At 43.7% G+C, this 24739-nt stretch overlaps 1 protein-coding gene across 1 annotated transcript in view; it reads left to right on the top strand.

Moving 5' to 3' along the window:
* FUBP3 (far upstream element binding protein 3) overlaps window positions 1–24739 on the top strand; it is a 1726332-nt gene that overhangs the window by 622373 nt on the left and 1079220 nt on the right. Inside the window, exon 7 of the mRNA XM_044058146.1 lies at window positions 19659–19821. Within this exon, the coding sequence (XP_043914081.1) occupies window positions 19659–19821 (163 nt within the window). The remainder of the gene's footprint in view (window positions 1–19658; window positions 19822–24739) is intronic.

Genomic DNA, 24739 nt, shown 5'->3' with positions numbered 1-24739 from the left:
TTCCGGTTATTGCAGACTCCTAGTTGAATTGCACTGTTTATTTATTCATTTATTATCGATTCTTCATTATGCATTAGAGATGTGTACTCCTTACTACCTTTTCTGTTAAGGAATGGATATTATATTTGTATATACTTAGTTGCAAGCATTACTTCATTTTCTTTTCTTTTTAATCACAAGATTCTATATGAGTTTTGTTTTACCCTATGAAAAGTTGTTTGCTAAAATGTATTTTAAGGGAAACAAACAGTATTTACACTTGATTAGGTTCATGAATCTTCACTAAGACATTCTTAGTTACTTTTATCAAGTTCATGTTTCTTTTTTGAAAACTTTTTTTTATGTTTGACACCCTGTCTACACTAAGTGGACATTTATTTATGCTTTTAATGTAATACATCTTTAAATGTGAAGGTATGTGAGTGGGTTCAATTAAGGCAGCTGTTTGTAATTTTGTAACCCCCCCCCCCCCTTTTGGGTTTTAAATTGTGTTTGATGATTTTTTCCTTTGTCTGAAGAAGTCTTCCTACTAAGGGAGAAGAAAAGCGCTTTACTTTTACATTTCCTAATAAACCTTTGGAGTTTTACACCTGCTGGTTCGGAACCTTTTGGTTTGTTTTCTGACAGTTTGTTTTTCTTCAGTTTTGGAATTGTTAGTTGTGCTCATGGCTACTGAACCCAGCTTGGGTTGCTCTGGAGATGATATCACTCAACCTCCTTTGCTGCCTGACTCTGGATCGAATGAAATGATGAACTTAACCCAATTAATGCAGCTTATGAATGAAAAACTTGAAAATCTTTCTACAAGGGTGGATAGCTTGTCACAAACAAACACTTCAGTGAGACCTAAAATCATGGCTAACTGTGCTCCCAGCACTCAACTACAAGGGTGTTCGACTACCTGCAATTGTTCTGGAAACGGAGCTACTAATGAAGGAGCGAACCACACTGATGTACTACACCCACGACAGAATAAAACTAGTGGTGAAGTTTCCAGTTTTTTTTAATTCTACAAATGAAGCCTCCTCGGGGCTTATAGGGCTTCCTAACATGACTGAATGGTTAAAGTTACAACCAGTTTTTGGTTCCAACCACAACGAAAGGGTTGGTAGAGGCTCGGCTGGAGGAGGTGAGTTCTTACCTTTTAAATTAAAGGAAGTTGACAAGAAAATGTTGAAACTTAAAAAACTACAACTGGAAGTGAGTTACTTTGCAGAATGTAAGAAACGGAGTAGTACCGAAAAGTTTTACGATCTTGGCAGTACCAATCAGGTTTGGAAGCTGGAACAGAATTTTACAATGAACTTCTTTCTTTATTTGACAGACATGGTACTGAACCTCTGGACATGATGTGTAAGCGTTATGCCATATCCATAGAAAAATTGACAAATCAGGTCACTGGGTTGAATAATGACATAAGGACACACCCAGACTTTATGAGGTACCATTACGATTACAAGAGAGTGTTTTCATCAATTGACCAACAATTAAGAACTCTCGGCGAAATTAAAGAAACTAAGAAGGGACATTAATGACTACAAAAATGGATCTGCTTACCCTAAACCACCTCCCTCTCAGGGTAAAGGCATTTTTGGTCATCAAACCCAACGCAATAACTTTGTGTGTCCTTATAGTAGTAAAGACCCTGAGTCTGCAATGCGAGTAGGAACAGGTGTTGGAGAATTAGATGCATTTGAGGGAGATTGGAGAAATGACCCTGACTTGCGCCCAGCCAACAATTTGGCTAATAACAACCATTTTAACACTAATGACAGTAATGATTCTTTTTTCAACAGGGGCCAGAACCATCAACGGAGATGCAATATGAGGGGCAGGAAAGAGAACATCAATTACAACAGATAACTTCAGCACCCGTCATTTTATCAAACAATACTGGAGACTTCAAAGTGTACAATTACTCTAATTTTAACATTAGACACAAACTTTGTAACCTTTTTAGCAAAGGACTGACCTTTGTACCTGATGAGCACTTTGACCTACCAGCGACTTTGACTTGAAGTTATACATCCGAAAACTTAACCTGTCCTTGATTTTCGGAGACAAGCCTTTTGTAGAAGACCCTTTGAGGGTATCTAGTACTTACAATCCACCAATTTGCCCCCCTTTATCTTTGTTTGAACACATGTGTGAGCCTGATTTCAGGGCTCTCTACACGACTCAAAAGAGGAATACCATTAGGAATGTTTCAGACAATGAAGTAGAAGCCTTGAACCTAGTCAGAACTTTACCGGTCAGAGTTTTGAAACCAGACAAAGGAGGTGGTTTGGTGATCATGGACAAAGAGGAATATGATAAGAAAATGTTGGACATTTTGAACAGTAACACCTATGTTAGATCAAGTATCAACGAAATGAATATTGCATATAAAAAATGTTTTCCTTCTTTAGGGACTTATTGATTGAAGGCTTGATCAGCATTGATATTTACAACTATATAGTGGTTCCTAACCCAAAAACACCTAACTTATTTGGTTTACCCAAGATTCATAAAAACCTTCAAAACCCCCCTATGAGGGCTTTAGTCAATGCTAGGTCTTCTATTACTTATGCTTGTGCCAAGTTCGATGAGTTATTAAAGAAGTGTGTGTCCCAAGAGTTACAAATAGTTAAGGACTCCTGGGCGTTTTTAGAAAATGTAGACAAATTTGAATACTGTGACAACATTCATTTTCTTACAATAGATGTAGTCGACCTTTACTTATCCATACCCCACGACATAGGGATTGAATGTGTCACCAGAAACCTAATAGCACATGGAGCGGAGAGTGATGATATCCGTCTTTTTCAAGAACTATTAGATGTGATCCTGAACAATAATTATGTTGGATTTAATGGGGGCATACATAAACAAATAATTGGAGTAGCTATGGGTTCTCCTTGTGGAGCCAGCTACGCCAATTTAGTACTGGCCCAGTGGGAACACGACTATGTATTTAAGGACAACAGTTTTCAGAAAGTCAAACTATATAACAGGTTTTTGGATGACATTTTCATTATGTTTCAAGGTAACGTAGGGGATGCAAGCAACTTTGTTGAGGTTTTAAATAACAGCACTCCATTTTTGAAATTCACATTTACCTTTGGTGAAGACACCATTAACTCTTTGGATGTTGAATTGAAGAGAGACGACATCCACAGGGGTTATGTTGCTAAAACCTACAGGAAACCCACTCACTCTAACACTATGTTACATTTTTCTAGTTGCCACCCGCTACACCAGAAAAAATCTGTTTTAAAGGGCCAACTAGTTAGAGCGGCAAGAATGACTACTGAAGACTCCACCTTCAACGAGGAATGCACCTTGTTGAAATGCATGTTTGAGTCGTGGGTACCCCAAATCACTGGTGAATGACACAATAGGAGAAGTTTGTAGGAAAAGGGGTTTGGGTTCTTTCAATCCCATTCTCACTTTGAAACAAACCAACGTGAACCTGGCAGAGTCAGATGAAGTCACATTACAGATTCTTGGTGTCAGCTCTTCTAGCATGGGTCAAACCATTTTTTCCCAAGAGAAGTACAATAAAAAAGTTTCATTACTTCTTTTTCATTAGAAGCTAAATATATTAGCAATGTACTTAGAAAGAATTGGCAGTTATCTTTTGAAAAAGAACTCACAGAGAAAATAGGGGACAAACCTGTTATCATTTTTAGAAAGGGCAGAAACCTCAAAAACATTATGGAAAGACCTTCAATAAAGCATACTAGAACTGAAGGCACATACAAATGTGAGACATGCAACTATTGTAAATTTATATCTACAGGGTCCACATGTATAGTGAAGCAACGTCTGTTTAAAGCAAAGGGTTGTTACAATTGTAACTCAAAATCAGTGGTGTATTCAGCTGTGTGCCAGTCATGCCTTGCCTTTTATATAGGGAAGACTGACAGAAAACTTAAATTTACGAACACACGTACCACATTAGGAAAAAGAGCAAGACTAACGCCCTTGCAAGACATTGTAATAACAACCCTTCTCAGGCTTTCCTTTTTAAAGTTATAGACCAGGTACTTACAGATGAAAGAGGATGACCCCAACAATTGTTAGAAAAAAAGGAACTCATTTCGCAACTTAAAATGAACTCTTACACGTCACCAGGGTTGAACGAAGTTACTTCTTTGACTTGTGTTTTAAAGTTAAGAAACCTGCTAAGATAAGACTTCTTTCATCATTACTTAAACCTCAAGTCTGGTTTTTAAACCTTAATTCACAAATGTTTAACTTGAGAAACATTAGTTTTCTGACCTCTGCAGCGCTTCGCTGTACTTTGACCCATACCTTATTTTATTTTATTATTTTTATTTGTATTTTCATTTTGCATAGTTTCGTTCAGGATTTGTATGTTTATTTTTGTCAGGTTCTGCATTGTGGTCTGACTTGATTTTTGCTTACTTCTAGACGCATACACCTTTTTGCGTAAGCAACAATGAAATGTTTAGACCCAAGGTATTTTGAAGTGCTATGCTTACCTATTGTTAATGTCATTGAACACCAACAGCTGTGTATTTACTTAGGTGCTGCGTTTTTCTTTTGTCTTCTGCTACTTTATTTATTACCTTTTTCGCACACAGTACAAACTCATTTGCAGAACAATGTGCCGTATTCATGGGCACGATTGTGAACTGATTTTTCATTTGTTTGGCTGTCTGCCTTTTTCGCATGCTTTAGTACCTGCATGGTTCTTGAATGAAGTACCATCTTGTGAATCCGGCGGTTTGTTTTGATTTAGACGTGTCTTCCACGCAATGCCTTGCCATATTTTTTCTGAAACAGCTGCATTTTGACTTGTTTTGGCTACTACAACTGTGCATACTAAAAGCTTAGAAAGTGTTCTCATCGCAGCTTGGTGCTTTACCCATTGCTCAAGGAACATTTTAAAAAAAAATATTTTTCATATACTGTCGTTGCATTCTGTTGGCGTTGAAATTACAAGCAATTTCTGTGTTAGATTTTTAACACAGAAATAAACATATTTGGTTATTTAACATTAGAAATAACATTTCTTTTATTAGAAACGCCTTTGAAATTCCGGTTATTGCAGACTCCTAGTTGAGTTGCACTGTTTATTTATTCATTTATTATTGATTCTTCATTATGCATTAGAGATGTGTACTCCTTACTACCTTTTCTGTTAAGGAATGGATATTATATTTGTATATACTTAGTTGCAAGCATTACTTCATTTTCTTTTCTTTTTAATCACAAGGTTCTGTATGAGTTTTGTTTTACCCTATGAAAAGTTGTTTGCTAAAATGTATTTTAAGGGAAACAAACAGTATTTACACTTGATTAGGTTCATGAATCTTCACTAAGACATTCTTGGTTACTTTTATCAAGTTCATGTTTCTTTTTTATGTTTGACACCCTGTCTACACTAAGTGGACATTTATTTATGCTTTTAATGTAATACAACTTTAAATGTGAAAGTATGTCAGTGGGTTCAATTAAGGCAGCTGTTTGTAATTTTGTAACACCCCCCCCCCTTTTTTTGGGTTTTAAATTGTGTTTGATGATTTTTTCCTTTGTCTGAAGAAGTCTTCCTACTAAGGGAGACGAAAAGCGCTTTACTTCTACATTTCCTAATAAACCTTTGGAGTTTTACACCTGCTGGTTCGGAACCTTTTGGTTTGTTTTTTGTACCCACAATAAACAGAACATGGTGGAGGGCTACATTCCTGTCCCAGAGACTTCCCATACTCTGGAACAAATTACCTATCTATATCAAACAAAGCTCCTCATAGCACTCTTCAAGAAAAATCTTGATGATTGGATGGGAAATAGAAAGTTCACCCCCAGGGATCACCTCTGTGGCTCTGCTCGACAGGGGCAGAGGAAAATAATTTTCTTGGTTGACGAAAGCCAGGGTACCTTTTTGGCTAGGCTTATATAGGCCCTAGGCCAATAGCCTAGTACCTGCCTATGAAAAACCAGCCAACCTGACAGGCTACTTCTCTCAGCTAGCGACCAGAACCCAGTTATCTGCAATGAAAATCCTGCAAGCTGTAGGGTTCATGGCCTCCTGCATTCTACTCATTCCATATGCCAGACTGCATATGAGGAAACTACAATGGGTACCTAAAAAGCCTTTGGTGTCAACACTCTGAAGACCTGGAAACCATCAGACCTATAATACGCCGTCTAAGGAAAGATTTTCTTTGGTGGGCAGCAGCATGCAACCACAACAAGAGACTTCCCTTCTCACAACCCCACGCCGCTCAGACCCCCACCACAGACACATCAGACTATGCCTGGGGTGCATACCTGGACGGCAGGTGCATTCAGGGCCATTGGAGCCCAAATCAAATACATCTGCAGATCAGCCAAAGAGAGATGCTAGCTGTTCAGCATGCCCTGACAGCTTTCAGACCCCTACTCTCCCCGGGGCCTCTAGTGATCAAAACGGACTCGGTCTTATCCTCTCTGCAAGCTCACCATGACCCTTTGGCACACGGCCTCAGCCGTACAAATACACCTACTACCACAATTCCTGCCAGGCTCCCTAAACTCTCTGGCAGACAACTTGAGCAGAAACCTGCTGGATCCACACGAGTGGCAGCTAGACCACAGAACCTTCAACCCTGTAACTCAGAAATGGGGCACCCCAAAGGTGGACCTCTTTGCCTCTCACGCCCGTCATCAGCTCAGCAAATTCTGCACAAGGGAACCTCACAGCAAGGCCTGGAAAGTGGGTGTTCTATCCTTTCAATGGGTAAATCTCTCGATAATGCATTTCCCCCTGTACCACTCATTTCAAGGGTACTGCTCAAAATAAGGGCGGAACAACCATGGGCGATCTTGCCCCAGACTGGCCAGGCCAGCACTGGTACCCACTGCTGCGCAGCCTGCCACCCCTGCCACCATAGCACCTACCTCATATCCCAACACTCCTGAGCCAGAAGAATGGAGAATTAATGCATCCACAATTGCAGGCCCTGAACCTGGCAGCCTGGCTGATTCCCTGATCTTTCCACCAGCTGCCAGCCTAAGCAAACAAGTCCTGGATGTTATACGTGAGGCCAGACGCCCCAGCACTAGAAAATCCTATGCTGACAAGTGGAAAAGATTTTGCACCTGGATCCAGGCCGAGGGAGCCGAAACAGCACAGCCCTCCCCACCTCTCATCCTGGATTTACCTAGCAGACCTACTACATGGGTCTATCCTTCTCTTCTATTAAAATTCATGCTTCTGCCATCTCTGCTCATTGCAGCACAGAGCCACCTCTCCTCTCACAGCCTGTCATCAAACAGTTCCTGAGACGGGCTAACAACTTAAGGCCACCCAGAAGAAGTCCTACCCCAGCTTGGGACCTTTAACATTGTGTTGGAAAAGCTCACCTTACCCCCCTTTGAGCCTGCAGCTTCAGCAGAGTTAAAATTCCTCTCTTGGAAAAGTCTTGCTTCTGGCCATCACTTCAGCTAGAAGAATTTCAGAGCTACAGGCCCTCATGACGGTAGAGCCCTTCATCATTTTCCATGCTGACAGGGTCTCCCTCAGGACTAACCCATCCTTCATGCCTAAAGTGGTGTCCAGTGTGGCTCTCAACCAGTCCATTCATTTGCCCACCTTTTTCCCTAACCCACAAGACAAGGGGGAAAGGATTCTGCACTCTCTAGATGTGTACAGACAGCTCAGATTCTTTCTGCATAGGATTAAATCTTTTAGAAAAACTGACCAATTGCTAGTCAGCTTCGCAGCAGGGGCAGAGGGCAAGGCCATATCCAAACAGTCTCTCCAAATGGATATCAGACTGCATTAATTTCTGCTGTAAACAGCATGGGTAACCGCCCCCAAAGAGGGTCAGGATGCATTCCACCAGGGCAGCCTCCGCCTCTGCAGCTTTTCTCAGAGGGGTCCCCACCAGGGACATCCTGGAGGCTGCAACATGGACTTCTGTTCATTCCTTCACCAAGCATTACCACCTGCCTATCTTTTCCAAATCCAGGCAGGCTTTGCCACCACAGTCTTGCAGGGCATCCGAGCCAGCCCCCAATCTTCTCAACTACCTCCACCCTTTTCTTCAGCTTTTGGAATCAACCCAAGTGTGATGACTGCAACAGTGAAACAGAAAGAACATAGTACAGTTGTGTACTTTCTTTGTCTTTCGGCTTTTCCCGATTAGGGGTCGCCACAGCGGAACTCCGGTCCGCTAATGATTGGCAGTAGAGTTTTACGTGTTGGCTTGCCAGGCCTAACACACAACCTTCAATGAAGGAATTGCCCGTTCACGCATGTCGCCACACAGAAGACGCTTTAACTGAGAATCGAATGGGCAACGTCTAACTGTGAGGCAACGACGCTACCACAGCACCACCACCGCAGTAATATATAGTACAGTTGTGTACACTTACCATAAATGTAGATGTTCAAGTGTATTTACTGTTGCAGTCCTGGTTTCCCAACCTCCATCCCCCTTGTCTCTGTCTCTCTCTCTTCTCTGCTTGCAGGGAATTTTTGGTACTTACTTTCTACTGGTGGTGTTCTTCCACCATAACCTAGCTCCCTATTTGGGGGCTCCTGACAGTTGGGGCAAGAAAAACTGATGTAATGGCGTCTGCTGCCTGATTTTATACCACTGACGATCTGACGTCAGTCCAGGAGCGACAGCAACCAATGCAGAAATATTAAACCTCTGGTATTCAGGCCGACTGAGGGCTACCCCTGGCAGGATAACCCAAGTGTGATGACTGCAACAGTGAATACACACTAACATCTACATTTATGATAAGTGTACACAACTGTACTTTCCTCAGACTGTTGGGCTACATGGCAGCCACCATCCCCATGCTACCTTTAGTAAGACTACATATGAGAACGTTACAGTGGTATCTTCAGTCAGTCTGGACACAGCACTCCCATCTTCTGGAGAACTGTATGCCCCTTCTTCCTTGCTTGAAAAAGGAAATACAGTGGTGGTTGGCACAAGTGAACCACAATCCAGGTCTTCCTCTCCAACCAACTCTACCCTCACAGGTCATGCACACAGATGCCTTAGACTTGGGCTGGGGAGCAGCTCTGGGCCATTGAAGGGTGCAGGGCTTGTGGCCAATACCTCAAATCCTAGAACACACCAATGTTAGAGCGATAAGGGCAATTCTTCTGGCTCTTTGGGTGTTTCTATCTTTCCTCCCACAAGGTCCCTTGAAGAGTTACACAGACAACACCACTGTGCTGTGGAACCTCATCAAGCAGGGACGGACCAAGTCTTGCCTTCTGTGCATACTAGCCCTTCTGGAATGGAAACTAGCCACCTCACAGGGAATTACTTTGCAGGTGGCATACATTCTCTCTCCAAAACTGCCAGTCTGTCTGAGCAGAACCATCACAAACAACCACAAATAGATGCTTCACAGAGATGTCTTCTTGGATCTGGTCCACAGGTGAGGTACACTTCAAATAGACCTGTTTGCCTCCCCCATCAACAGGCAGCTTCCTGGCTTTTGTACCAGGATACCAGACCCGCAGTCCCTGGCAACAGATGCCTTCTCAATCTCCTGGAAGGGGAAATATCTATATGCTGAAAATCCAGCAGGACGCTACAAAAATCTTGTTGGTGACTCCCTACTGGCTCAGACAGCATACTTCTACAATTGTCCAAGGACAATCACCACAAGTTGCCCCTCAGAGTGAACCTTCTCACACAAAACAAGGGATCACAGATTCACCCACACTGGGAGCTTCTGGACCCCTCGCCCTGTGGTTGATAGGATTCTGATCCCCTTCAGACACCTTTACAATGAGGACATGCTCAATGTCCTGCAGGAGGCCAGGAAACCAAATACTAGAAAGTCCTACCTTTCAAAGTGGCAAAGATTCACTTTATGGTGTGTCAAAAAACAGCTGGACCCATTTTCTAGTGAACCCCCTCTAGTCCTGTCTTACCTGTTTAAACTACTGCAGACTGGTTTGGCTTATTCTGCCATCAAAGCTAATCTGTCTGCAATTTCAGCATGCCTTCTTCTGGATCCCCTGCTAGCTTCCAGACTTCCTTCTAAGCTCTTCCTTAAGGGGGTACTTTACCTCAGACCTCCCAGGAAACCATCCTCTCCTCCTTGGGATCATAACTACATTCTTGAAAAGGTCATGCTCTCTCCCTTTGAGCCAGCAGACAAAGCTTCTCTAAAACATTGCACATGGAAAACTGTACTGCTAGTGGCCTTGACCTCAGCCAGAAAAGTTTCAGAGCTACAGACCCTTATGGCTATTCCTCCTTTTTTAGTGTTCCACAAGGACAAGGTTACCTTAAGAACTAAATCATCCTTCATGCCCAGGGTGGTGAATGACCTGTCCCTTAACCAGGCCATAGACCTACCTGCCTTTTTCCCCAACCCACAGGGGGACAGTGAGGGAGGACTGCACTCCCTGGCTGTGCACCAACTCAGGTTTTACCTGCATAAGACTAAGTCTATCAGACAGGCTGACCAGCTTTTCGTATCCTTCCACCCTAGAGCCATGGGAAAGGCAGTGTCAAAACAGACCATCTCTGCCTGGATCTCCAAGGCTATCACTTTCTGCTACCAACTCTGGTAAATCTCTGCAAGGTGCAGTTAAAGCACACTCCACCAGAGCTATGGCCTCCGGAGCATTTTTTAAGGGCCTGGATACCACTACTATTCTAGAAGCAGCTACTTGGTCTTAAGTTCCCACCTTCACCAAACACTGCTCCAATGAATTCTATTAGTTGTGTAGGGAAAAGATTTGATTTCTCCCAATGTATCATTATTCCCAACAATTTTGGATATGATACATCTCTAGATACAGGGCAGGGTTTGCCAGGGCTATCCTTCACTGATTCCTGGAGTCTGCCTGTAGACCATCTCCCCAGTCACAGTGAGCTTTGGCACTCACCCATATGTAGAATACTGCAACATTGGAGTTGGGAGTACATAGAAAAGTTGTGTAAAGTCTTACTATAACCATAGATGTCCTTCTCTTCCATGTTGCAGTATTCCTTCCCACCCTCCTTCCCCTGCTGTTAGGTTGCATTTCCCTTTCTGGGTGGCACTAGACTGGCATTGCCCTTACTTGGACTGGCTCCAACTGGGGATTACAGTTCTGAGGGCTGGTGCGTGCAGACGTCACTTTTATGGCCCACGTACCCACAGCCATGTCAAATGTCCCACATACCTCAGAGGGACTGAAACTTTTGTATACTGGCCATACGTACACGAGACAAGAGGAGTAAACCCATATGTAGAATTCTGCAACATGGAAGAGAAGGACATCTATGGTGGCAAGAGTTTACGCAACTTTTCTTTATTAGACATATTATAGAGAAACATGACAGAAAAACTACATACTGTTCATAGTCTCCCCAAACTGCTTTAGTAACTGTAGCCCAGTAGTCACCATTTGTTCACTGCTGCTATCAGACTACCCTCGAAAGTAATTATCAACCAAACCATTTCTGAAGATGCTGAATGCATGCAGCTTAATAGACTTTAGAATGTAAACTGATGTTTCTGCCTCCTGTAACCTCATTACACCTATTTAAAGTAAACTATGCCAGCTCAAAACACTTGAGCTGATGGAACAAAAAGCCCCTGTGGTTTAACTCTAGATTAAACAACAAATTAAAGAATGGGTGAGAGAGTTGGTTATACATGAAATGGAGACGGTATAAAATGCTGAAATGTCGCATATGAGTAAGATAGCAGTGAGGCAAACGCACAACAAATTAGGATGCGTCAAACTACAAGCCTTGACCAAGCAGTTTTGGAGGGCTGTTAAGACAGGGCTACTAGTAAGATTTCCCCAGGTAGGGCTTTTCTTAGTTTACTCAGTGATGAGATTCTTACTGTTAATGACAACTTTGCTTCACTGGCTCCTCCCATTACTTTTTCTTTACTGGCACAAGTACCGAAACTCCTAGACAAAATAGAATGCATTTGGTACCCTAATTTCAACACTGATTATCTAAAAATGTTGCATGGTTACACAGATTTTTTTGCAAATAACTAACTTTATTTATAACCTCACTTTTACTATAACCACAACTCCATATAGCTTTAAACATGCACTAATAGGTAAAAAGTACCACCACAAACAACTACTACTGATTTCAGACTTATTGCTAATCTATGCTGCCTTGCAAAGATTCTTGAAAAAATTATCTGTAAACAAATCCAGGAATAAGATAGCATCCCAAGTGATAAGTAGCATAGCTTTCAACCCAGGTGCTGTATTTAACTGCCTTGTGTACTTTTGTCTGTCATATATACAGAAACACGAGTGGACATGCTAATAGGAGCAATTCTCTTCAATCTTAAGAGCCTTTTGAACAGTAAATTGCATTGTCCTACTTCTAAAGCTATCGTGTATTCTCTGCCTCTTGATCTGTTTTATTTCAATGTTGTTGGACCCCAGTTCTCAGTCTGCTTTAGGCTCTGTCTTCTGTCGTGGCATCTCACAATGATCCCAGGACCTCTTCTCTTCACATTTTTTAATTAATGACCTGCCCTTTGACCTCCCAGCCACCTGTTTATTTCCGTAGGCAGATATAGTACTTACCAAAGCTAGGAATGATGACACTGTTATTTACCTAGCAATGCAGGCAGACATAGTATTTTGGAACTAGTTAAGAACTAAACTGAAATATTACTCCTTCAAAAAACCTCACTCGTGCTTTTTGGAATTTTACAGAGGTTAAAAAATAATAATGCTACTGTCATCACTCTTCCTAGTAACACTCTCATGAGATGGATCACTTGTCAGTTGCACGTGTATAATTTTTACTTTCTGATCTGATGTTAATCTTTCCATTCATCACTGATGGGTTCGATTCCGAGCCCTTGGAACAGAGTCGGCCTATTACCAAGCTCACACCAGTCAAAAAAACACTCGAGTTAAGTCTCTACCCAGAATGCCCTTCTCCCTATTACCCCAAATCTCATTTGCCGCGTAGTCATAAAGCCGCGTTTCAGCCGAGCTCTCAGCTAAGTGATATTTGTGTAAAAATTTTTTGATATCTTCCTATTTTTCCAAACCTTTAGTATTGCTAGTGTCTTTTCTTCTAAAACCTTATTCTTTTCACTCTACCTGTTACCGTTGGTAAACTTCAAGTACCAATCTGCCTCTTCAACTCCGCCTTTCTCGGCTCTGACAGTATCAAAACCATCGATACCAACGCCTGATTTAGCACAGGTCCTGCCTCTGGCATCCGATCATAGATCTTACTACGCCTGTTTTGACTTCAGTACCTGTAGCCACTTCGGCTCAGGGCATGCCCTTAACTATGCCATCAGTTTCCATTTTGGAACTGACCGTTTCGGCTCAGAGTGCCACTTCAGCACCGAGCATTGTACCGACCTCACTGGGTCTGACCCCTTTGCTTCCGGTCTCAAAACTAGAGACTTCAGTGCCGGAAAACCTTGCATCACGGACCCGATACTTCCCCTCAGTAGACCCGTTTCTGGGCCAAGTGTATAGCCCATTCCTCGAACGCCCTGATTCTCCATCTGGAGTATCCACTAGATCCACCAGGAGCCTTTCGGAACATGACGTGCGTCTTGTGGACCAGCTGTTCATAGCCGGGGGGATTCCCTCACTTTCTAAAACCCATCCCACCTGCAGGACTTCGGTTGCCTTATCCATGGACTCCATCTTACACCCCTCCTTCAACCATCTCAGTTCCAAAGCCTTCTGCTATGACATCCTTTTTGGAACCCATCACTTTGGTGCCTACTCCACCTCCGAGTTTATCCCTTTGGTCTTCAGTTCCTGCCGAACCAGTCCTTCCTCAGTCTGGGGATTGGGGGATGGGCCCAGATGCTTGGGGTACGATGCCGACTCTCTCCTCGGTGCTTATGGCTGCATCCTTGCCGATCCTGCTTGAGGCTCCATCCATAGGGGTGGGTCCGCCGGTTGTCTTTCTCTGTTCCTGGCTCCCATCCCTCTTTGGGCGGGCCTGCCTTTCACGTGATTGAAAGGATTCTTGCTTCTGGCTGCATTCCTTTGATGTCGAAACCCCAGTTTTCACCCCCTGTGCTACAGACCACCCCCCAGGACACGGGGCAGAGAAGCCGCAGGACACCCCTGTTCAGGGTACACACTCTTCAGAGTCCTCCTCAAAGACTCCCACTGACGACCCCCTTCAAAAGATGTGCAAGAGGAAGCATGTGGATTTGCTTGAGGAGTCCTTAACTGAAGACACAGATTACGATGATGGTGAAGGGGCCCCCAATGTCACCTCCTGATGATGTCTCCTTTGGAGATATCCTGGAGATGTTAAAGCAGAGAGGTGACTGGAAGCCCTCCAACCCTTCATCTGAGGAGTCCATGTTCCTGCAGGTTTTTCGTGCCTGGCCTTCTACTTCTTGGGTGACCCCTCCTGCCGACAAGCTCGCCCAACTTGTCTTGCAGCACGAGTGGAAAAACCCTGATTCCATTGAGGCGATCCGCCGGAGACCAGACAATTCTTTCCCCTTCCAAGGAGAACCAGCACTGGTCCAAAGGGTTACCAGTTGATGCTATGGTGGTGGTGGCGGTGGCCACGAAAAAGGACTTGGCTGAGGAAAGTCCCGCTGTCTACCCTCCCAACAGGGGTCCTCTGGCTTTGGACAGACTTGGGAAGCATGTTTTTGCATTGGGGACCTTTGCAATACTATCCCTGAATTATTTGGGATATTTTACGAGGCTCCAGTGGGCCTTTATCTCCGAACTCTCTTGGATGCTCGCAGGAGAGCTGTCTGACGAGGCCAGGGACAAAGTGGCCTCACAGCTCGCAACCCTGGAATCAATATCCAACTCGTCCATGAGGTTGCTCTCACACGCGACTGAAGGGGCGGCTAGAGCTGCGGGTTCGGTTATTGTTATGAGGCGTCATGCCTGGATGCGCATCTGTGACCTAGCAGATCCCTTCAAGTCTTCCTTTCTTAAAGCTCCCATCGAAGCTTCGTCCCTTTTTGGCTCCACAGTGAAGGGCACACTAGCCAGGTGCAAGCAAGATGGAAAAACCCTGTCTGCCGTAGGCCTATGGTTTTCCAACCTTCAGTGTACCTTCTCCAGGAATCAGAGGAGTGGGAAAATGTGGCATAAGAAATCTCAGGGTCCTTTCTGTCCCACATGTGGTGATACTCCCAGAGGCAGAGAGGTAACAGTTCTGGAAGATGCCCCTATAGAGGCAGAGGGGGTGCTTGCAACCAAGGCTCCAGGGACTCCTTCCCTGGACAGCCTTATCAGCGCTCCTGAGGGGTGGCCCGATTACTTACCTCTGGAAGCAGTCCGGGGTTGTTTCTCTCTACACCAAGCTGCCTGGCAGTCTATCACCACCAGTAGTTGGGTGCAGAACATTATCACCAGAGGTTACACCATTCCCCTTTGTCAGCCAAAATTTCCAAGAAAACTTCCCGACGTTCCACCCAGTCAAAGGGAAGAAGCAGCTTCAGAGATTATAAAGCTGTCTCAACAGAGTCTCATCCAACCAGTTCCACCAGACCAGCGTGGCTCCAGATTTTACTCAAGATTCTTTTTGGTGCCAAAAAAGACAGGGAACTGGAGACCCATTTTGGATCTCAGCAGTTCAAACAAATCTGTCACCCACACCGAATTCTAGATGTTCATGGTTCAGTCCATCCTTCCATTTTTAAGAGAAGGCAATTGGATGGGCTCTGTAGAGCTCCAGGATGCATATTATCACATTAAGATGGAAAAACGCTCCAGGAGTCTGCTTTGCTTCCAGCTACTTGCCAGTCATTACCAATTCCTTGCCCTGCCGTTCGGTCTCTCTACAGCCCCCAGTGTGTTCACAAAATGCATGGCAGTGGTAACAGCTCACTAGAGACTAAAAGGATTCTGGGTATTTCCATATCTAGACGACTGGCTCTTTACTGCCCCCACCAAGCATCTTCTGGTAACAGCGCTACAACATACTCTCTCTCTGCCAGAATTGTTGGGAATAATGATACATTGGGAGAAATCAAATCTTATCCCTACACAACTAATAGAATTCATTGGAGCAGTGTTCAATACTCAGTCCTGTCTGGTATCACTCCCACTTCACAGACTCCATCGATTGAGGCTTCAACTCCGAGTGATTCTTTCTCAGACATCAGCCTCTGCAAGAGAAGTTCTTCAAGCCCTAGGTTCTTTGGCTGCATCAATTCCAATAGTGCCTCTAGCAGAGCTACATATGCAAATTCTGCAATGGCTCCTTCTGTGTCAATGGTTCCCAAACTGTCATCCCCTGGATTACAGGATTCGAATAAACAACTCCTGCAAACAGGATGAGGCCAGACATAGATCTTTGGAGCTGCCCATTTCAACCCTCCCAGCCCACAGCTATTGTGACATGGATGCTTCCTTGATTGGGTGGGGGGCCATTTCCAGGTAAAGACTGTCCAAGGCACATGGTCCACCTCAGAGGCTCACTTGCATATCAGTGTTCTGGAACTGAGAGCAGTACTGTTAGCGTTGGCAGGCATTCCATTTCCTGATTGGGTGGGGGGGGTGCATTTCCAGGTAAAGACTGTCCAAAGCACATGGTCCACCTGCATATCAGTGTTCTGGAACTGAGAGCCATGCTGTTAGCGTTGCAGGCATTCCATTCGCCTCTCCCCTGTGGGACAGTTGCAGTTCAGTCAGACAATATGTCAGTGGTCTGGTACATCAACAAGCAAGGAGGAACCAAGTCCTACCCCCTATGTCAAGAAGCCATGAGAATTTGGCAGTGGGCAATAGCTTCCAACCGCTTTCTGATAGCAATGCATATCCCGGGGAGCTCCAACGAGATTGCGGACAAACTGAGCAGATGGATCCTCATGCCCCGCGAATGTTCCCTCAACCCCCGTGGTGGCATCTGTAATCTTCAGCCACTGGAGCCAGCCTTGCTGCGATCTTTTTGCTTCCCCATCAAACACCAAGTGCAGCAGCTAGTTCGCCCTACTTCCCCTGGAGGGGGAGTCACTGATGGACGCTCTGATCCACGATTGGCCCATGAGACTTCTGTACGCCTATCCTCCCATTCTTCTGATCCCACAATTTCTAAAGAAAGCTCTTCGGTTGCAATGCAAGGTGATCCTCATAGCCCCATTCTAGCCTCGACAAGTTTGGTTTCCCTTTCTTTGGCCTCGCTTAGTATGCCCGCCATGGATTCTGGACCCTCTACCAGCTCTGATCACTCACTCCCAGGGGTTGAGTCACCCAAACCTGTCCAGTCTCTAGCTGACAGCATGGTTTCTCCACTTCCACGAGTCGCCAGGCAAGCTAATCTCTCCTCCCCTGTTTGAGACATCATTCTGGCCTCAGACAAGCCGTCCACCAGTAGACTATATCAGGATAAATGAAAAAGGTTCTCCATCTCGTCCAAGGATAACATGCTAGGCCCGTATTCGGCTCCAGTTGCTGCAGTGCTTCAATATTTGGCTAAGTCTTTTTGATAATGGAGCCTCTGCCTTTACAGTACGAGTGCATCTAGCAGCAATTTCCACAATGGTGTAGATGGTACCCCTCTCATCTCTTTATGCCTCTGCAAGGCTTTCCTCAAGGGGGACCTCGCAATTCAGGCCTCCTCTCAGACAGCCCGTGGAAGCATGGAACCTCACTTTAGTCCTCCAATCTTTGACTCAAAAGCCCTTTGAGCCTGCTGCTAAGTGTGACCTAAAGTTTTTGTCTTGGAAATCATTTGCTGCAGGCATTGTGCATCAAGAGGCCCTATCTAGTCTTTCATAAAGATAGTGCATCACTTCGGATGAACTCATCCTTTCTTCCCAAAATTGTTTCTGAATTCTCTATTAACCAGTCCATTGATCCACTAGTGTTCTTTCCGAATTTTGCCAATAGAGGAGAATATTGCCTTCACTCCTTAGACGTACATAGACAATTATGATTTTACCTAGACAGGTCCAAACCTTATCTGTAAATCTGAACAGCTTTTCATCTCCTTTTTGGGACCCAAAATGGGAGAGGCTGTTTCCAAGGTTACATTATCAAGATGGCTAAGGGACTGCATACATGCTACCTATATCCTCCATAATGAATTAATGTCAAAAGTTAAAGCCCACTCCACTAGATCTATGGCAACTTCTATAGCATTCCATTCCAGGGCATCCACGGATTACATCTGCGCAGCAGCCACTTGTGCTAAGCCTCGTATCATTACAGATTGGACCTGGTCTCCAGGGGGAGAGCTGCCTTCGGCTCAATGGTACTCAGGAATGTTCTTCCATAAGGGCCACCCATGGACCTTAAGGTAGCTTGGGATTCTGGCCCATCCGTGATGAATGGAAAGAAGATTAACATCATCGGATAAAGAATTTGTCTTGCCATAACGTTCCATCTGTGTTGTTCATCTTCTTTCATTCATCACTTCCCATCCTCTTTCCCCTCTAGGGCTCCTGGGGAATGCTTTGGGTCTAAGTGGTGCACTAGGGTACTTGCGTAGAAGTGGCCTCGACTTTACTTACTTTTCTTAGCAATCTCGATCTGAGGTAACAGGGAGAAGGGCATTCTGGGTAGAGACTTAGCCTGAGAGGTTTTTTTTTGGCTGGTGCGAGCTTGGTAATAGGCCGACTCGGTTCTGAGGGCTCGGAACCAAACCCATCAGTGATGAATGAAGATGGTACATTATGGTAAGATATAACAACTTTTTTTTAACTAGTTTTTCATTCTTATTCCCTACATTAAGATCAAATTACCAAAGTGCTAATCTGTCTCAGAGTTTACCACTGAAGGTGCAACATATTTAATGTACTGCTTCCTAGACTTTAATATGGGCTAGCTCCTTGTAGCTGTCTTTTCTTCCAGTAATCTCATTTACAAACTACACATGCTAAAGTATTGCAGTTTACTCATCTGTCAAAACTGTAGGGAACACCATTGAGCAACACACTTCTGTAATTAAATAGTTGCCAGTTACACCTTGAGCAGTTCTGCATTAAAATACCCTTCATTTTCAAACTTCTCCATGAGTTATTCTCTTAACCTGTTTGAAATAAGTTGCTGGTTAAATGCCATGCTTATATGCGAGTTCTGAAGGAGTGCATCTCCTTAGGCCACCTTTTTAAACCAACTTACTAAGGAAAAAAAAACATTCAATAAACTGGCCATGTCTTGTGAAATAAAATTCCATAAAACGTGATCAGTAAGCAGATGACCAACAAGAAAAGAATAAAGTCCCAGTAAACGTAATTGTGTTCTGCGTGATGGGTGGTGTATTATTACTTGTGAGCTCATAGCTACAACTGTATTTGCCCTTTCCACTGTATACACTGTTTATTATCTCTTTGTTTTACTGTTTAAATTTGAATGTAGGCTTATGCATTTATTTTATTTCCATATATGTGCACTGTGTTTTAACTAGTATTTCGTCTGCTTTAAACACTGATATTAACTGAGTTATGGATATATGCTTCATTAATGTAAAGTTATTGTAATCATATTTGCTTATTGCTGTTTGATTTAATGTTCTTATTCCTTCATAATTGTTTTGCTTTTGCCTTACTGGCCTACATTATGGTTGAAAAAAGATCTTTGAAAGTAGTTCACTTACCCATTTAAGAAATTGCTAAATAAATCCTGATGTTGAAATATCTTGTGCCATGGTGCTCACTCAACTGTACTTACCTATATATAGTACTCAGTTTCTAGATTTAAAAGGCTGTTTATAATGTATTGTTTCTGACCCCCCCCCCAAATATTTCTGTAGACAAGCTAAAAGGCTCCTGGGGCAGATTGTGGAGCGGTGTCGGAATGGTCAAGGGTTCCATAATGACTTGGATGGGAGCAGTGCTGTTCAGGAAATTCGGATACCAGCTACTAAAGTGGGACTGGTGATTGGTAAAGGAGGAGAGACAATAAAACAGCTGCAGGTGTGTATTAAGTGTTAATTCAGTCCATCTTTGTAGGAGTAAATTGTGACTGCAGTTGACAAATTTAGAATTGTGTATTTCTGTTGTACATTGGTCTTGGAATGTCTTGCAGTTGTCTCAACCAGAGTATGTTTTATTTTTGTGTTAAATTGCCAGTTGCAGGCCAGCTGAGAAATATTTAAAAATAGATAAAATTTGTCTTAAATTATTAATCACATAATTTGAGGAATGTAGCTCATGGTATGAGTATTGCAGAACACATACATTAATCTGGCCAGTGACTGGCCAAGATTCCTTAGACAGCGCTGTGTTGCCGTAATTTTTCCATGGGGGCAGCAATTGCATTTCCTTTAACTGGGTATGACCACTGAGCACAAGTGTCCCTTTCCAGGGGGTGACCAGAGCGTGTTGTCTGATTAAGTTACTTGTTGAGAGTCACAGTAGGCAGATGGAAATGGAAGGATTTGAACACTTCCCTGAGGAGGGAGCTTGTCAACAGCTTAGAGCCTTAATCCTCCACATTAACTGTGACAGTTTAATGATAGCTTTTTTGACAGTTTATAAACTGACAAATGATGGCAATTAATAGCATCTCTAATAATATAGTTAAGTTAATAACCTGTAGCTCTCTTTAAAACATTAAGTTACTATGCAACTGCTGGTAAAGGGTTAAATGAAAATATTCCTCTGAAACCTGCCCTTATGTCACGTGATCTCAGACGCTAATTTTGAGTTGATTAAATAGAGCTGTTGTGTTGCAGTATTTAGATCTGATTAAGCATCCTTTGGTGATGCAAAATCACTTATCTCTCGTTTTACATTTGATTTTTATATGTTTTTATGTGTTTTTTTCAACATTAAAGTGTTTGAAGCCATCCGCTTGAGCAGACTTATTTTTATTTTCTGGATTTACATGCAACTAGAGGTCGAGAGTGCGCTTTTACTTGACAAATTATTTATAACTGGCAGCAGTGCTGTATGCGTATGTTGGCTGTTGTGGTATTGGCTTGAATTGGTTGCAAGACGCAGGATTCCTGAATGTCATGCACTAGTTTCCATATGCAAGCTTTCCTGGTGAGTGTTAGCTTTTTCTTAAAAGTTTAACTTATTTTGTTCCTAGCTTAGTGTAGAACATAGAACTTTTTCCGACCCTATTTTTTTTTCCTTCTTATTAAAAAAAACGTTGGTTCTCCTTTTTGCTGGCCTGCCTTCCCCCTTCCCTAGTGTTTGTGTAGTTGTTTTTTTGTTTTTGTTTACTTAACTAGTTATTTAGACTAAAATAATTATTATTTTAGTATTACTAATTTTGCTGACAGGGTATAACTGTGTGTTTGGGTGTGTGTTAGTGTACCCCTGTCGGTTAGAAAATGTCAAAACTGTGGCTTCACCGGCTCGGCGGGCGAGGTTATTATCGAATACCGGTCTCGGCCGACAGGCACTAGCCCAGATGCTGCAGAACCCGACTCATCAGTTGGTGCCTGCCCGGTCCATCAACTCTTTCCTCTCGACTCTCTTTTTGGAGGCAGGGGGGGTCGTCGGAACCTGAGAGTGGGTAGTTACCGAGACCGAGACAATTGTGTTCGCCCGCCCGTCGGCCCGCTTTCCTTCTTGGAATCTCGGACCTCGGGACTTCCCTCGTCGGGAGGGGTGAGTGGCACGACCCCCCCCCCTCCCCCCCTCCTCTCTCTCCTTCGGGTGGTGAGTTGAAGCACATTGACTCACCTGGAGTCATCACGTCGGACACAGATCTGGATGATCTGGAGGTTCCCCCTCCCCTCTGAAGAGATGTCTCTCATTGACATTCTGGAGATCCTGAAACAGACCATCAGACAAGCAATTTTATCGCCACAAAGAAGGAACTGGCTGATCCTTCTCGTCTGTCCATCCACCCACAATTCCATATCCAACTGCCTGGATGCTTCACGAACCCTTTTGATGGATCATCTCTTTGGTCCTCAAAGAAAAAAAAAACCCCTAGGTGCGAGGACTGATGGCAAGACCCTTTCTTTGCCGCCCCAAAGGCCAGAAGGGTGGGAAGATGTGGGAACCAGGCAATCGGGAAGCCTTTCCTGACAAGCCCTTTCAGCATCCCTGAGGCTATCCCTGACTCAAGACAAATGGGTACAGTCCATCAGGATATAGCAGCTTTGGAAATTTCAAAACTGCTTGCAAAAGAGCAATTCAGTCAGTGCCAGCAGACCAACAAGGATCCGGAATCTACTCAAGGTTCTTTTTAGTTCCAAGAAAACAGGGGACTTTTGAATCTCAGTGTCTTGAACAAATCAGTCCTGCAATCCATTCTTCCCCTTTGGGCAAAGGGAACTGGATGTGCTCTATAGACCTATCACATAAAATGAACAGCAGAAGATTCCTCCGCTTCAGGCTGGGAACCAGTCATTTTCAATTCAGGGCCCTGCCCTTTGGTCTCACCACTGCCCCCGGTGTTTACCAAATGCATGGCAGTGGTAGCTTCTCACCTGAAGGATTCCAGGTGTTTCCATATTTTGGCTTCTCACAGCTCCCACCAAGCATCTCCTTCTGATGGCCAGAGATTATACTTTTCGCTTTGTCAAAAACTGGGTATTTCAATAAGTCTGTTTTGTAAATTTAGATACTATAAACATGAAGGATATCAGACATTCACAAATTGGTGTCACTTCTCAACAACAACAGAGCCAAAGCCAGGTTAGTTCTAAAGGTGTTGGGAATCATGGCTCCTTCCATTGGCCAGATACCACATGCGGATCCTTCAGTGGATGCTTTTCTCAATGGTCATACCAGGAACTTCCAATGTCCCACACCATTATGATCACGCCCACGCAAAAAGCATCTCATGTGGTGGATGTCTTCCCCAGCTCCTGTCGGAAGACCATTTGTTCCACCCTCCGGTTGCTACTCTGACAACGGATGCCTGGGGCATTATCAGGGCAGGACAGTCCAGGGCATATGGTAACCAAACGAATGACACTTGCACATAAATGTTCTGGAGATGAGAGCAGTGCTTTTAGCCCTTCAAGAAATCCAGACAGACAATATGTCTGTAGTGTGGTACATCAACAAACAAGGCGGAACCAGATCATACCCCTGTGTCAAGCACTCAGACTGTGGCAATGGGCGATTTCTTCTCAGCGAAGTCCAATCACATTGCGGACAAGTTGAGCAGAGCTATACTCATGCTTCACGAGTGGTCTCTGATAGACTCTGTAGTGAGAGAGATATTTCTCAAGTGGGGTCAGCCTTGCTGTGATCTTTTGCTACTCCCCAAAACAGCAAGTGCAGAGAATACTTCACTCTATTCGCCAACCCAGCAGGGACGCCTAGTCCAAGCTTGGCGGGACTTCTGTATGCATTTCCTCCTTTCCCTCTGATCTCTCTCAATACACAAGCTATAGCTCAGAAGAAGGATTGATTCTCATCATTGCTGGCCTGGACAAGTGTGGGTTCCCTTCTCCTCCTCCTCTGATCTCTCATACAGAACAGAAAGCTATCGCTCAGAAGGCCTCATTGATTCTCATTGCTCCTTTACTGGCCTCACAATCCTTCTTCATCCTGGACCTAGTTCCAGATCTTTTGATCCACCAATCGGGTCAGTTTCATCTCTGAACCTCACTGCTTGGTTCCTCCAATTCCAACCGTAGCCAGGCTTCCTCAATTATCTCGTTAGAGATATATTGATAGCTTCCATAAATCTTCCACTCGAAGATTTATTTGAGTAAGTGGAAACGCTTCTCATATTGGGCACAAGGAAAGGACATAGATCCTTTCACCCGCCATCCAACTAGTCCTTGATTTTCTAGCTGGACTCTTCCATGCAGGTTCATCTCCATCTACTCTTACGCTTCAATTGGCAGCTATTTCTAATTTTCATGTGGGCATTTCTGTATCTGCCCTAATGTCCCACAAACTTTGCAAAGCCTTTTGAAAGGAGTTTTTCTTCTCAGACCTCCTATAAGAAATCCTCCTTCTCCTTGGGACCTAAATTTAGTTCTTGCTTCTTTGATTCTTCCCCTTCGAACCTGCAGCTTCATGTTCCTTGAAATTATTATCATGGAAAACTCTCTTTCTGGTGGCTATCACATCAGCTAGAAGAATTTCAGAACTTCAAGCACTCAGTTGTCGCTCCCTTATCTTTTTGTTCCATAAGGACAGAGTTTCTTTTGCCTAAGGTGGTTTCAACATCAAATCTAAACCAAAGCAATGACCTTCCTGTCTTTTTCCAGGCTGTATTCAAATAGGTCTGAACAAAAATTACACTGCCTGGATGTTCATCGTCAATTAAGGTACTACTTGGACAGGACTTAAACAATTCAGAAAATCTGATCAGCTGTTTGTCTCCTATGCGGAAAGCAGAAAGGGACTTCCAGTTTCAAAGGTATCATTATCCAGATGGCTAACATCTCTGATTACCCTTGTTTATGAGATTAGACACCAAAACTGCCTAATAAACCTAAAGCCCATTCCACCAGAGCTTTGGCTACTTCTCTAGCCTTCAGACAGACCTGCTATTGACACCATTTCCCAGCAGCTGCTTGGGCTTTCCTCCACTTTTATTTCCCATTATAAGTTGGATTTAGCTTCTAGGCATAGAGCTAATTTTGGTTCCACTGTTCTCAGGAGTCTGTTCCGTTAGGCCCACGGGACAAAGGTGCTAGGGACGCTGTCCCCCCATCAGAATGAACTTCCCCTGGCCTGGACAGACCTAGAGGAGTTGTGATCGTGACCTCTTTCTACCACCTCTTTCTTAGTCATATGCTATTATGCATATTTCTTGTTTCAGGGTGTAGGTCACCCTTCTTCTTCCTGTTGTTAGAGGTGGATTCTTTTTTACAGTTATACTGTTACTGTTATAAGCTGGGGTTAGCTTACAAACGAGATCTGAGGTAAAGCATTGTGGGATATAAGGGGAGCCTCGAGCCGG

Source organism: Protopterus annectens, chromosome 16.part0 (assembly GCF_019279795.1).
Source record: "Protopterus annectens isolate FY-2018-M chromosome 16.part0, PAN1.0, whole genome shotgun sequence".
NCBI lineage: Eukaryota > Metazoa > Chordata > Ceratodontiformes > Protopteridae > Protopterus > Protopterus annectens.
Note: the sequence above shows the minus strand (reverse complement) of the source record. Positions and strands in the feature narration are given on the sequence as shown.